The sequence below is a fragment of the Toxorhynchites rutilus genome, chromosome 3, assembly GCF_029784135.1.
Source record: "Toxorhynchites rutilus septentrionalis strain SRP chromosome 3, ASM2978413v1, whole genome shotgun sequence".
Taxonomy (NCBI): Eukaryota; Metazoa; Arthropoda; class Insecta; order Diptera; family Culicidae; genus Toxorhynchites; species Toxorhynchites rutilus.
Genome location: NC_073746.1, coordinates 120658826 through 120674850, shown reverse-complemented (window position 1 = coordinate 120674850; position 16025 = coordinate 120658826). Strand labels below are relative to the sequence as shown.

Here is a 16025-nt window from a genome sequence, read left to right as displayed (position 1 = left end):
GTTGTCTGAGAAGGAAAGAGAGATCTCTTCTCTCCTTTATAGTTTTAACGCCTAGGAATGAATTCTTGGGTATATATACTGGGGATTCTGGCCTAGGAAGTCAGTTCAATTTCACAGTTCAAATCAAACAGTCCAATTGTTGAGTCCATTTCAAAATTCAAATCAAACAGTTCAAATCAGAAGTCTAATTCGTTAGTTCAAAATCAAAGTTCGTAGTTCAAAGTTCAATTCGTGATCCGAAAATCCACCAAGCGTTGACAACCAGGCGTCACGCATCAGAATCCGGATACACCCAAGCGTTGGCAACCAGGCGCCACGCTATAAAAGGTATAACCAAAAGGAACAAATCCCAATCCGAAAAGCAGACCATTTGCTTCGCTTCACCGGACCGCACTGGAGCCGGAAGAGGTTGAAGTTTTGTGGCTGCCCTAGCCGGGATTTGTTCACGCAAAGGGGCTTAGCCCATAAGAGACCAACCAAGTCCAGGGAAATAGATCCCTGGCTTTAATAAATTCAAACCGTGATTCTCAGGCCTCAATTGCCGACATCTAGGGAAATAAGTTCCCTAGATTAATCACGAAGCGCTCGAGAGAGGACGAGCGAAAAGTCTTGCCTTCATAGCAAGCATCTAGGGAACTCCAGTTCCTTAGATTATATTTTGGTGGCTCCAGAGAGGAGATTTAAAACTCACACCTTCGCCAAGAAAAGAACCACGATCCCTCGCGCAAGAGGAGTAAATCGGGAGGCTCAGAATCACGCCTTTTTGAAAAGACTAAGAAGTCAAGAATTGAAATTTGAACTCTCGCGCCAGAGAGTGAAATTGAACTCACGTGTATTCAAACGGGAATCACGTTGTAAGAGGAGATAAGACTTGGAACTCAAGCACTCATAGAAATTGATTTGAACACACGTGCATTCAAAAGGGAATCACGTTTATAAGAAAGAGATAAGACTTGAAAATTTAAGCACTCAAAAAAGATCTGAATTGAACTCACGTGTATTCAAGAAGGAATCACGTTAATTAAAATGGCTACATACGCATATAAAGCCAACCCTAATGGGCACTGCCGTCTGTGTACGGACAAAGACAAGAAAGAGGACATGGTCGCATGCGATGAATGCGATCGGTGGTTCCACATTTCATGTGTGGGACTCACATACCTACCCAAGAAAGATGAAAGGTGGGTATGCCCTAAGTGCATGAGCACAGAAAGGGAAATGATGGAACTGAAAGTCAAAGTCAGACAATCAGTTTCCGGAGACAGCTTGCAAGAAATTTTGCAAGAGAACAGAGCAGCAATGGAGGCTCTGGTAAAGTCCATGAGGACAACGAGATTCGAAGCTGAACCAGGTACAAGTTCAGCACACAATAATGACAGCATCGAAGGTCAAAATCAGGAGGCAGAGCCAGAATGGACTGTCTACCTAAAGCGACAAGCACTCATGAGCTTGCCAAAATATGGAGGTGCGGCCAGAGAATGGCCGAAATTTAAAAAGGCCTTTGATGAGACCACAAAACAAGGTCAATTTAACAGGCTTGAAAATTTGAATCGCCTGCAAACAGTGCTGTACGGGAACGCAGAGAGGAGCGTCCGACAGTTAATGATGGATCCAAATAATATGGACCAAATAATTGATAGACTAGAAGATAATTTCGGAAGACCCGAACTAGTCTATAAAGAACTACTAGCCGAACTCACCAATATCAAAAGGGAGAGTCGGAATTTGATTACCGAGATATCCGAAGCACTGGATAATCTCGTCTGTAATGTTTCTCTTATGGATAGAGAAGAATTCCTGATTGACCACCGATTGGTGGAAGAGATCATAAGGAAAATGCCCTACGGTCTACAGGTGAAGTGGACTGAAGAAATGTACGACGGGGCAAAGACTTTAGCTGATCTCAATGAGTGGCTGAAGCCTCATTCGAGAACCAATAGACTGCTGAATGGCACCAGCAGGCCGCAGCCGCGAGAAACAAGCAGACCGCAGCCGCGAGAAATTAACAGATCGCAGCCGCGAGACACGAGGCCTGAGCGTCGATTTAACGTAAATACGCATCAGGAAAATAGATCGACAATAATAAAACGCAATTGTGAAGCATGTCGGGGAAACCACAAACTCCTCGAATGCACCAGCTTTAAGGCTATGAAGCCTGAAAAGCGAAATGAATTAGCCTTTAAGGCAAAGGTATGCTTGAGCTGTCTCGCATTTACAAACCATATGATGCGAGACTGCAAAAGAGCAAAACAATGTGGAATTAATGGATGTAAGTTCAAACATCATCCATTAATTCATAAATCTCATGAGAGAGAATCAAGTGATTCAAATCAGTCGGAAGGACAGCATAGTCCAGATACACAAGCAGATGGTGAGATACACAATCACCAACAACTAACAAAATCCAACGTATTCTACCAAATAGTTCCTGTGACGTTGAAAAATAATGACAAAATCATCAACACGTTCGCTTTCTTGGATGCGGGGTCATCACTCTCTCTAATAGACGAGGAGATTGCGAACAAGTTAGGGCTCAACGGAAGAATTGATCCGTTAATGCTAAAGTGGACGCAGAACGTCACGAGAAACGAACAAAACAGCCGTAGAGTTCAGGTACGAATCAACGGCAACAATGAAAAAGAATACGTCATGAAAGGAGTGAGAACGATAAAGAATCTCCAACTCCCAGAGCAAAGCTTCAACAAGGAGGTGATGGAGAAAAGGTATCCATACCTCAAGAATCTGCCGTTGAGCAGTTACAGCAGTATACGCCCGACGATATTAATTGGACTGAGTCACAGTCACTTGTTAATTCCATTCGAAAGGCGAATGAGAAAACCGAACGAGCCCACAGCGCTACGAACCAAACTTGGATGGTTCATGTTCGGCAACATATCGTCCAATGTGCAAGGCGGACACATCATGGTCATTCAGCAAGAAGATGAAATGAACAAGGCTTTGCAGAAATATTTCTCCACCGAAGACTTCGGCGTTAAGGTAGTCAAGAATCTACCAAAATCAGCTGAAGAAGAAAAGGCTGAACAAATTCTAAGAAGTACTATGAAATACAAGGATGGTAGATACGAAGTTGGACTTCTATGGAAAGATGAGGAAACGAAATTTCCAAATAGCTACAACAATGCAGCAAAGAGGCTGACAACGAGTGAGAGAACGTTAAAAAAAGACCCAGAGTTGAAAAAATGGGCAATAGAAACATTTGCGGATTACGAGAAGAAAGGCTACATCCGCAAACTGTCAGAGGAAGAAATTATGAAGCCGATATCAAGAGTGTATTATCTTCCACACTTTATTGTGCACAACAAAAATAAGTTGCCACCTAAACCAAGGTTGGTTTTCGATGCGGCGGCAAAGACACAAGGTGTATCGTTCAACACGGAACTGTTATCAGGGCCGGATGCTACTACGTCATTGTTCGGTGTTTTAGTAAGATTCCGAGAAGGAGCAATTGCTGTATGTGGAGACATCAAAGAGATGTTCCACCAAGTACGAATCCGAGCTGAAGATCAACACGCTCAGAGATTCTTATGGAGAGATTGTGATAGCAGTAAGAAACCTGATGTATACGTAATGCAGGTGATGACATTCGGATCAACCTGTTCACCGTCATGTGCACAAGCGGTTAAAAACCACAACGCAGAAAAATTCAGAAAATATTGTCCAGTGGCGACTGAAGCAATCATCAAGCAACACTACGTCGACGATTATTTGGATAGTTTCGAAGAGCTTGATAAGGCAGCAGAGATAGTACTACATGTTATGAAAATTCACGATCACGCGGGTTTCCACATCAGAAACTTTGTGTCAAACAGCAGAGAACTTCTGCAAAGTTTACCCTCGGAACGTGTACAAATTTCCGGAATCAAAATGTTCGAAGAAAAGGATTCAATGACAGAAAAGGTACTTGGTGTATATTGGAACACCACGTCTGACACACTCGGCTATCAAATCAAATTAGACAAGCTAGGAAGTGATGTTACACAAATGCTACGTTTACCAACAAAGAGAGAGGTACTAGCTTTCGTGATGAGTGTCTACGATCCACTTGGACTCATCTCAAATATAACTGTGCATGGAAGAATCCTCATGCAAAGGCTGCACATAGAAAATATAGATTGGGATGACGAAATTCCCGAGAAGTTGCAGTCAGACTGGCAACACTGGTTAGAAATTATTGAATCTGCTGATAGCGTAACGATACCAAGATACATCCTCGAAGAAAGAACAGGTGAAGTAGAACTACACACCTTTGTAGATGCTTCTGAGAAAGCATTTTGTGCATGTGTGTACGTAAGAAGTATATCTGGAAACACACCACACGTAAGACTTCTATCAGCAAAGTCTAGAGTAGCACCAGTCAAACCATTGAGCATACCACGCCTAGAGCTACAAGCGGCCGTGTTAGGAAGCCGATTAACCAAAACGATAATAGATGAAACGAGGTTGAAAATCGTCAGCAAAACATTTTGGAGTGATTCACAGACCGTATTGTCATGGATCAAGAGTCCAAAACGAAGAAGCGTATTTGTGATGCATCGAGTAGGTGAAATCCTGGAAGATAACAGGAAAAATGAATGGCGATGGGTGCCAACAGATGAAAATCCAGCCGATGAAGGCACAAAGGAAAAGCTAGGAAAATCACAATGGTTTGAGGGACCTGATTTCCTAAAGCTCTCAGAATCGTCATGGCCTTCCATTGAAGAGAAGGAAACAGACGAAGAGTTGAGAGAAACAGTGCTAGTTCACGAAGAACTAAGCAAACTTAGTTTCATCGATAAGTACAAGGAATACTCAGATTGGTGGAAATTGGTGAAGAACCTTTGTGTATTAAACAGGACAAAGGAAAGATTACGTCGTGGATATATTCCAGACATTGAGTACAAGGACTACCAAAGAGCTGAGAACGTGCTCTATAGAAAGATGCAATGGGAAGCATTTCCAACAGAGATGGAAACTTTATTCAATGGCGGAACAATATCGTCAGGACCATTGGTCAGTTACGCACCCTTCCTAGACGAGGCAGGGGTAATGAGAAGTGGAGGACGTTTGAAGAAAGCCATGTCAGTACCATGGACTACAAGAACGCCAATATTGCTCCCACAAAAGCATCCATATACATATTTGATCGTGAAAGCAACACACGAAAGATATTTCCACCACGGCGAAAACACCGTCATAGCAGCATTACGGCAGAAGTATTGGATACTGCATATAAGAACAGTATTAGCAAACGTCAAGAAGAATTGCAATAGGTGCAAAATACGACGTGCAACTCCGGTAGAGCCGATGATGGCAGATTTACCACATTTCCGCACAGAAGCGCATATACCTCCATTTACAAACTGCGGAGTAGATTACTTCGGACCTTTCGAAGTAGCGGTAAAGAGATCGCTCGAGAAGAGATGGGGCGTCATATTCACCTGTCTCTCAACAAGAGCAGTACATATTGAGATGGCAGAAAATCTCAGTACTGATGCGTTCATGGTCGTGTTAAGGAACTTCCAGAACCGAAGAGGAAAGGTCACCAGTATCTACAGCGACAACGGAACGAACTTCGTTGGAGCAGAGCGAGAGTTAAAGTCGCTAGTCAATGAAATCAACGAGAAGATGGGCAAAAATGAAGCAGCAAAAATGGAAATCCAGTGGAGATTCAACCCACCTTCAGCACCACATTTTGGAGGCGCTTGGGAGAGATTAATAAGAAACGTCAAAGTAGCACTAGCAGAGATCCTGAAAGTTTGGGGTAGGAGCAAGCCATCAGCAGCAACGTTGCAAGCTGCATTCATCCAAGCGGAATTTTTAGTCAACTCTCGACCGTTGACACACATACCAGTCTCCTGCATCGACGATGAAGTGTTGACGCCATTCCACGCGTTAATAGGAAGAGCAGGAGAGTATGCCCCACCGTATGCACCAACGACCAGTCAGTATGACACAGCGCAATGGAGACGCATTCAACATTATTCCAAGTTGTTTTGGAACCGATGGAAGAAGGAGTACTTACCAACTCTGTTAAAGCGTAATAAAAATACGCAGAAAGTAGAACCGATCAAAGTCAACGACATCGTCTTAATCACGGACGACGACGCACCACCAGGAAAATGGCTTAAAGGACGAGTCATCGAAACGTTTGTGGCGAGCGACGGGCAAGTTCGCCAAGCAAAGATCCAAACCGCGAAAGGTGTCCTGAAACGACCGGCAGTTAAAATTGCAGTACTGGACATTATCAAGGGAAATGATCCAGCCATCAACTAATCAGGAAGAAGACGTCAGTGCTCGCTACCAGAGCACCAATATCCGAAAGATGCAGCCAACTGATGTAAGCTCGCGTCAGAGCTAAGATGTATGATCCATGGACCAAGCATTGAAGAGGACATCCTTTGGAACCAGGCAACGTGCCGAAGAATTGAAATTTAAAAGTGTTTTTAAACTCTGTTAGAATATAAGGATGAATGTAAAATAAATGATGCTCCGAAAACATGTAAACAAATAGAGATATAAGTAACACAGGTAGCATAGGGTCCGTTCAGGAATTTTTTAAATCGAACAAGTAGATTTATCAGGGCCGGAATGTTACGGACCCAATTTAGATAGCAAGGCCGGCCAATAAACAAAATAATGTTATTGAAGTGCAAACGAGCGCATAGAAAATTTATAGCCCAATGAATCACCAGATACGGCCATGTGATTCATCCCTTTCTTATTTTTCTTTTCCTTTTGTATAGCTTCAGACAAGCGGTGCATGACGCACCAGAAAGTAGGGACAAATAAATAAACAAATCTGTGACCCGCACGATCCTCTGAATAGATCGTATTACTCATAGTGTAGCGCAGGCATACAAGATAGGAAATCACGTGTTCATTTGAGACCGTGAGCAGGCAGCATAGACAGATAAGGCGCCTGGAATACACAAAGACAACAAGGCACCAGGCGAAAGATTATTGCTGGTAATAAGCCTGGCCTCGCCCATTATCGAATATACGAAGGGCTATAAACAAAAATAACATTTTAAGCCGACGATGAGTAATAAACTTTCTAAATTGTACCCCTCTAGCGAGAGCGACAAAGGTCCGCAGAGATAAGCGGGTAGTAATAACATGTAGGGAAATAGCAGGCAGACAATCGATATGGGCTCGGTTGTCTGAGAAGGAAAGAGAGATCTCTTCTCTCCTTTATAGTTTTAACGCCTAGGAATGAATTCTTGGGTATATATACTGGGGATTCTGGCCTAGGAAGTCAGTTCAATTTCACAGTTCAAATCAAACAGTCCAATTGTTGAGTCCATTTCAAAATTCAAATCAAACAGTTCAAATCAGAAGTCTAATTCGTTAGTTCAAAATCAAAGTTCGTAGTTCAAAGTTCAATTCGTGATCCGAAAATCCACCAAGCGTTGACAACCAGGCGTCACGCATCAGAATCCGGATACACCCAAGCGTTGGCAACCAGGCGCCACGCTATAAAAGGTATAACCAAAAGGAACAAATCCCAATCCGAAAAGCAGACCATTTGCTTCGCTTCACCGGACCGCACTGGAGCCGGAAGAGGTTGAAGTTTTGTGGCTGCCCTAGCCGGGATTTGTTCACGCAAAGGGGCTTAGCCCATAAGAGACCAACCAAGTCCAGGGAAATAGATCCCTGGCTTTAATAAATTCAAACCGTGATTCTCAGGCCTCAATTGCCGACATCTAGGGAAATAAGTTCCCTAGATTAATCACGAAGCGCTCGAGAGAGGACGAGCGAAAAGTCTTGCCTTCATAGCAAGCATCTAGGGAACTCCAGTTCCTTAGATTATAACGATTCTGCGTAATATGCATTTAAAAACTCTTAATAAACGTTACATTTTTCGTAGAATGACCCCCTATATAGAGATCAAAGAGTCCTACGTCAGAAGAAAGACTTCAGCACATTGACTGGTCCTGTAACAGGACACTGTTCGAGTAAATACCATCCTAAAACATAGGTTTAGCACAAGATAATCAGCCCTATTCTGTATTCCGAGGGATTTCCATTTCGTTCGAAACCGTTATTTCGTTCAAGTTATAATCTCGCATTCCCTATTTCGAGCGTTTTGCCCATTTAATATTCAAAGAGAAACAGATCGGACGAAATGCAAAAACAACTCGAACGAAACAAAGGATGGAATTTCATCGAGTCGTTCGAAATATTTCGAATCGATCGAAATACAGAATAGGGCTGAATATTTGTCGCTTTTGTAACGCCGAAAGCGAATCTTCGGAACATTTGCTCTGTAACTGCGGAGCTCTAACAAGACGCAGACTTCAACACCTTGATAAAGCTATTCTTGAGCCCAAGGAAATTTAGTCTAGCTTTCAGTCTATTCCTAGTATAAAAAAGGGGTATACCACAATAGTTCGAAGTAATGGACGCAGTGGTTCACACCCAACAGGAAAAAAATCAGATAACATCGAAAAGATCATAAACCAAAATATGCAATGAAGATGATGTGAAAGAAATTTATTAGAGAAAACCTAGAATAATTATTTACGCCTTCCCTACATATCCGAATAGATCGTTTCTTGACAAGAGCCATCGAGCCGCTCGAATGTGCCGGTTCATTTCATTGAACACATGGCAAGGCCCTGCGTCAATCGACATCCCAATCGCGAAAGTTCCGTTTCCAATCTATAAGAATGAAACAAATTTTCAATCACTCGTATGAAATTTGTGTTCTCTTCGTTATGGAAGCTTTCCTTTAGATTCGTGTTGACGTTGTAGCTAGAGTAGAAGGTTTTAAACGAAAATGAATAATAAAATGAGCCGTTTCAGAATCAATTGAAACACAAGAACAATTTCGTGCATCTTAGATTTTATATTTTTATATCTTGTTTCTTTCCACTCAGCTTTGAGAATTACCCAATTTGAAATTGAAATTTACATGTTATTAAATTGAATCAATATTATTAGTTACAATTTATCAGATGTGTGTTCCTCAGTACTTCTTCTTTTTCTTGCTTTTACTCTTTTTCTTGTGTTTTTCTTCGTCGCTAGACTCGGAACTGGAATCGCTGCTACTATCACTAGAAGCGCGCTTTCTATTTTTCTTGATTTTTTTCTTACTGCTTGATTTCTTCTTCTTTTTCTTAGAACGTTCATCATCGGAAGAAGAAGAGTCCTCAGAAAAAACAGATTCGGAGGAATCAGAAGTACAATCCCTTTTCTTAGCCTTCTTGCGTTTGTCACTGGTTGAAGATGATTTTCTTTTCGGGGGTGATGAATACCGGCGAGTTGGAGCCACATCGACGTCTCGTTTGCTCCGATTGCGTTTAGTATCTCGTTCATCAACAAGTGACTGCTTGCGATTCGATGATCTGTGATCCAAAGATCGACTTCGTGCAGATCTATCTCGCGAACGATGATTCACTGGACTCTTCGTCCTGTGCTTACTTTCGCCTGATTTGTTGTGATCTGTGGATTCCGCATTCCTGCGTTGACTTGCGCTGCCGGATCGCGAACGGGAAGGGCGAAGACGATCATGAGACCGACGACGTTGGCGGTTTCCAACTGGCGAACGGGAACGGCGAGCGTTGTGACTGCTGCCTCGATTCGTTCCAGAACGACCATCAGGCGCATTTCTCTTCAAAAATGTGTTTGGATATGGGCGATTTTTATAGTCTACCTTGCCATGTTCGACCCGAATATTTCGGCCATTGCGTTCCTCGCGATAACCAGTATTGCTCTCCGACAACCGAACCTTTTTATCGCGATTTCCTACATTGTCTCCACGGTTGTCATTACCACCGTTTGTACGCCAAGGAGAACGCCTTTTGTCACGGTTGCCTCCTCCATTACCCTGTTGTCTGACCGGACTTCTATGCCGTTTCTTAGGGCTACGAGATCGAGATCTGCTAGATGAAAAAGACTTTGAAGTTTTCTTGGGACTACCAGTGGTACGTTTTCGACCTTTATAACCAACATCATCGTAATCTTTATGACCAATATTTTTGAAATCCTTCTTGTCACTTCCATCAAAATATTCAATACCTTTGCCTTTGCCCCTCCAACGAACCTTCGAAACGGATTGGGAGAAATCTACATGAATCCGCCGATCGTCAATCAACACATTGTCCATTTTAAAGTAAGCATCCTCGCAGGATTTCTTATCCTCAAACTCAATAAAAGCATACTGTAATGAATCGCCACTAACTTTGTCCCGAATAACTTCACATCCCTTTATTTTTCCGAAACGACTAAAAATGATTTGCAAATCGTCATCCGTAGTGACCGGATTCAGTTTGCACACAAACAAAACATTTTCCGGTGGAGCAACGTCCGCATCCGGTATGTCACCCACAATCTCCAGAATCGTGGCGCGGGCTTTCGCCTCTCGTTCAGCGAACATTTCTGCAATTTCCTCCGCTGTTTTCCCATCGGTGTCGTCAATGTCCTCATCCGCTCCTATCCTGCCCCCGGCCAGCCGCTCCGCAGATGGTGAAGGTGATCTACTTGGCTCTCTGAAACCCCTCGGGTCATCGAAGGGGTCCTCAAGAATGACGGTGTGAGTGATTCTAACATCCTTGTATGGTCGATTTTTCTCATCGCAAATAGTTTCGTTGAGCTTCCGCAGCACCTCATGTCCTTCGGTTACTTCGCCAATAACGACGTGCCCTCCGCCATCCAGGGAAATCAGCTCGGGGCCCAACGTAAAGAAAAACTGCGATCCAATCAAACCCTCGCCAGCGCAGACCATTGACAACAGACCGGGTTCAGTGTGCTTCATTTTTGGCACTGTTTCACCTTCGAAGTATCGTTTGTGTTTCCCCTCCAGAACTCCCCAAAACGAAGAGCCTCCATCACCAGAACCACTGGGATCTCCTGTCTGAGCGATGAATCCATGTTGAATGGTATGAAACAAGTTGTAGTTATAGTATTTGAGTTTGCACAATTTCAGGAAATTTAGCGCTGCTTTGGGGCGCTGAGCTAAAAACAAATCCACGGTAACGTCACCAATGGTCGTCTCAATTACGACCGACATTTTGATGCAGTGTATATCAGTTTGTAATGCCACTTAATTAATCCTGCCCGTTAATACTCCATGTAATATTTATAGTATCATTATTTTGTTTTGAATTTAGCCGGGATCCATCGCACTTCACTGTGGTATCAAAACGTCAAATGAGGAAAATGTCCGGGTAAACAATAAATTCAATGGAGGTACAAAAAACACATATTTCTACTGGTGTTAGTGAGATTATGCGATCCATTCATCAAAGGTACACCGAGAGAAATTTTTATATCAGATTTATATGTATAACACATATTTTTGCAATCTAATACCAGGGACAGACATACAGCTGTACTTTCGTTGTACGTGTACAGCGTTGTACAGGTACCATCGTAGCATGACAGACATACTTTGGTTGTACATTGCACCGCATGTCAAATTGACAATCAGAAATTCGACCAATTTTCACCTCATGTTTCAATGAAAAAGTTTTTTATTTAGCGTCTGAACTATCAAACACAACAAACAAGTTTCCAATCTGAGTTATTAACTCAAGAGAAAGTTAATGAAAATAATATTTACCAAGTGTTTTTGACGTAGGACTACGTCTAACCGGAAGATATAGGGGGTGAAATGGAAATCTAGGCACTGAACAAGTAGGAAAAAATGCAAGATTTGGAACGCTTATAACTCGAGCATTTCTCAATAGATCGCAAAGGTTTTTGCATCAATTGATAGGAAATATATCTACGCATCTATCATAACGAATAACATTTCATTTTTCTTGAGATAAATAATTGAATAATTGTCAAATATCAAGCATTGTCAAAATGCACTATGTGCCCATTTTTGATTGGTCCATTTTGTGCTCTTCATATCGTACCGACCAAAACGGGCAACCAGAGAAGCAGCGAAATAGAATGAAGCACGATTGGAAAGGAAAAAGAAAAAATGAACGAAACATTGGTCGCAGTCTCACACATGCGTAATTCTCGAGCCAGCCAGTCAGCTTAAAAATCCCCGCTCCACTGCCGTAACGATCATTCTTTGTGTGGACACCGACTGGACAACATCGTTGCTGGACGAGCTGGACGGCGATGGATCGAGTACCTTTCTCAAGGCAAGAGGGCGGAGGTGGTAGCGCTGGAGTAGAGTAGAGTAGAGTTTTCAAAGGGCCTTTCTCAAGGCTAGAGACGAATGAACTGCAAAAGTTTAAAGTCTCTATAATACAATACCTTCCTTCCTTCCGTAACGATCATTCTCATTCAAACCGTACACCACATCGGTTCGCATCACAACACATCAACAAACCAACCCAAGCAGCCATGTCTGGACATGGTAAAGGAGGAAAAGTGAAGGGAAAGGCAAAATCCCGCTCGAACCGTGTTGATCTGGAGTTCCCCGCAAGGGTAGCTAGGCCGAGCGCGTTAGTACCAGTGCACCAGTCCACCTAGCCGGCGTTATATAGTTTCGGCCGCCGAAGTGATCGAGTTAGCTGGCAAAGCTGCTCGCGACGATAAGAAAACCCGCATTCGGAACAGAACACATTCGGTTCGGTGGACATCAAGACAACAGGCAGTTGCAGCGAGTGGCGAGTGGCAAACGCAATCGCAAAACGGCATCAGGTAGCAGAAGAAAAAAGTTTGTTCTTTATACAAACTGCTTTGGTGGCAAATCCAGAACAAGGCGGCATCGAGGGCGTTCGAAATGGTTTTTTTCAAAACCACGAGTACTAAGTTTTCTAAATTGGAACCATTCCATAAAACAAGGCGCTTTTCAGGGCCATTAAACCTTCCAAAAAAGAGTTTAGGAAATACAGTTCAATGCTTTCTAAAACATTATCCAAAATAATAATAAAACACAAATTGATTTTTTCATAATTTGTTTGCCAGGATATGATGAGTATGTGAATTTGGCAGTTGTTCTGAGCTTATTGATTTTCACCAATTCTTAAATTGCGCTAGAGTATAAAACACTTGGACCCCAAAAAAATATCTTATTTTCTTTCAAACCGTAAACCCGTGTGGTTGTACGGCATCGGCATCGTGGACGTAACAAAGGAGGACAAGTTAAGGGAAAGGCAAAGTCTCACTCGAACCGTGCAGATCTCCAGTTCCCTGTTGGCCGCATTCACTGATTGCTCCGCAAGGGTAACTAGGCCGAACGGATTGGTGCCGGAGCATCAGTATACCTAACAGCGATTATAGAGTTTTGGCCGTCGGAGTGCTCGAGTTGGCTTGCAAAGCTGCTCACGACAATCAGAAAACACGCATCAAGAACAGAGCAGCTTCGGTTCGGCAAGGCAACAATTAGTTTCAGTTAGTGGCAAAGTCGCATTAAATGTAATTTACTGAACAATATGTCACAAGCTGGATGGGAAGAAATTTTCCAACTGTGAAAGCTGTGGCGAGTGGCAAACTAATCCATTTTTCAGGTAGATAGGTAGGTATTCACGTAGGAGAAGAAAATAAAACAATATATTTAAAATATATATATTTAACAAAAGCTGTCCCCTTTGTATAGTCCTACGTCACTCCGGTTATGTCCACGACATTACCCACCCGTCTTTTATTCAGTTTGTTCATGCTACCCACCACTAACCGTTTGTGGCGCTGCGCACCGTACAACTGTAGTCATGTACAACGGTGAAACAGGTCGGTACAGATACAGCGATTGTACCGAGTTGCTTGCATGGTTCTAGCGCTGTACATGGTGACAGACATACGTTTTTCGAAGTACAGCGCAAGTACAGCTGTATGTCTGTCATAAGTATAATACTTATGACAGACATACAGCTGTACTTGCGTTGTACTTCGAAAATTGTATGTCTGTCACCATGTATAGCGCTAGAACCATGCAAGCAACTCGGTACAATCGCTGTACCTGTACCGACCTGTTTTACCGCTGTACATGGCTACAGTTGTACTGTGCGCAGCGCCATAGACGGTTAGTGGTGGGTAGCATGAACAAGCAGAATCAAATCACTTGATAAACGTTCTTTTCATTGACTTTCTTTTAAGTTAATAACTCAGATTGGAAACTTTTTCGTTGTGTTTGATAGTTTAGACACTAAATAAAAACCTTTTTCATTGAAATATGTGGTGGAAATTGGAAAAATATCTGATTGTCAGTTTGACATACGGTACAATGTACAACCAAAGTATGTCTGTCATGGTACGATGGTACCTGTACAACGCTGTACACGTACAACGCAAGTACAGCTGTATGTCTGTCCCTGGTATAACCGCGCACATAAATTACATTAATCTTTCACATGGAACTAAATTTTATGTGCGGTTGCACATAATAATAAATCCATTTTTAAATGTCTACTTTAGGCTTAGGTTAGATTGGCTCGGAGTACGCACGAAAATTTGATTGTACGATAACTGACGAAAAGACATACAATTCGTACGACCACTTTTCTGTATCCAGTGTCACCGCCGCCTTAAGTGCGATTCACATACAACATCCACGTCACGTTCCGTTACGTCAGTTATTCTACCTTGCAATTCTTATGAAAACATTCACAAACACCGGCAACGTGACGCCCCGTCATCATACGTTTAACTAAAAAGGACCGACAGGATTTGTAGAAAAGAATAATTGCTGGAGACGGACGGTTCGTTGGGTTTTTGACTGGGCTTTGTGTCTCGGCTTTTGTTTTGATTTTGGTTATATTTTTTTATACCAACATATCTCTTAGTTCCAAATTTCGGAGTCAAAATCTTTCGTGACTAGCTGAGAAAAATAGTCTATGTATTATTATTGTTGAACAAAGGTCGGGACTACCGGGTTTTCTCATTTACATAATATAATTCAATGATTTCCATTGAATCAAATTTAGAACTGATTCCCGGAATGCTGATTCGATAGAGGATTTTAATAGTGTTGTAGGTGGCGAGACCATGAATAACATTAAATAAATCATTCGTTTGACATTTGACGTGACGGTGCTGCTGCAAACATAGACTGCATGTGTGAATTGGTGGAGACGGTGACGGAATGTGGCCGTTCTTTTCCATAACGTTCAATGTGGATCGCACATGATACAACTTAAAATAGGGAAACAGTAAATTTCTGCAAAGTTTTTGTCTTTTATTGTCAGGAAGTAAATGAATATAAGGTACCTTACATATTAATTTATATAGATAGATATAGGCTAACAGTGCGATGTTGAAGGGATGCTCAAGGACTGGGGTGAACCACCGTTATCGCTTGGATGTAGTCAATCTCAATATTACTCAAAGATGTTCAGTTAGGGCTTTGAGGATCAACTCATTGTCGTTTGCTCAAAAGATACCCCTCTAGAAGAGCCATTTTTAAGGGAATTAGCAAGGCACATGTTGCCATCCGCACGTTTACGTAATTTACGTAAATGAATGCAATTTTTCATTCATCGGGAAGAATCGTCTCTTTCGTCGGCAATGATGTCAGGACAAAAGTACTAATGAAATCATAAAAAACGTTGACGTGTACAAGTTATTGTTACCAAACAAAACACCAACAGAATGCAAAAGATACTGAAGTACTATCGTCGGCCACCGAGCGATACTCACGACATCACTACGGTGCGACCTATTTTGCGCACGTAACCACTGTGGTGACACCGGCAGTTAGGCGCTAGTTTGCGCATGTAACCACTGTGGTTACGTCGGACAGCAAAGTGTTAATGAATGACTCAAAAAATAGGTGTAACGTCATGTGTATTGATATAAACTACATATAAAAACTTTTTATGTATTAAAACTATGGAAAAATGTCATACGGTGAGTCAAATATCTTTGATGTGATGAATAAAGCTTCTCATTTTTTAAAAAACCTGTGAAATATTGTTATATCCAAAAAGTCTACAACAAAATTAAAAAATATTTTACAGATATGGCTGTAAAATTGCAAACACACTGTAAATCTGGCATCTTTGGAGGTTTAAGAATTTAATGCAAGAAATCGCTTGAAAAAATGCATGAATTTGCTTGAAAATGAAGTGGATTGAGTCCACACCACTTAGCTTGCATTCACATATCTAACCAGGGGTTAGACA

General features: G+C 42.0%; 2 protein-coding genes across 2 annotated transcripts; one reads left to right on the top strand and one right to left on the bottom strand.

The window, feature by feature from the left end:
• Positions 1-1026: 1026 nt before the first annotated feature.
• On the top strand, positions 1027-6273 carry LOC129773461 (uncharacterized). The gene has a single exon (XM_055777072.1). It carries the CDS (start codon positions 1027-1029, stop codon positions 6271-6273), a length of 5247 nt encoding a protein of 1748 aa, XP_055633047.1.
• A 2563-nt stretch (positions 6274-8836) lies between these two features.
• LOC129776117 (peptidyl-prolyl cis-trans isomerase sig-7) lies at positions 8837-11142 on the bottom strand. The gene has a single exon (XM_055781534.1). The coding sequence runs from the start codon at positions 11009-11011 to the stop codon at positions 8969-8971; it is 2043 nt and encodes a 680-aa protein (XP_055637509.1). The 5' UTR covers positions 11012-11142; the 3' UTR covers positions 8837-8968.
• Between the last annotated feature and the right edge of the window lie 4883 nt (positions 11143-16025).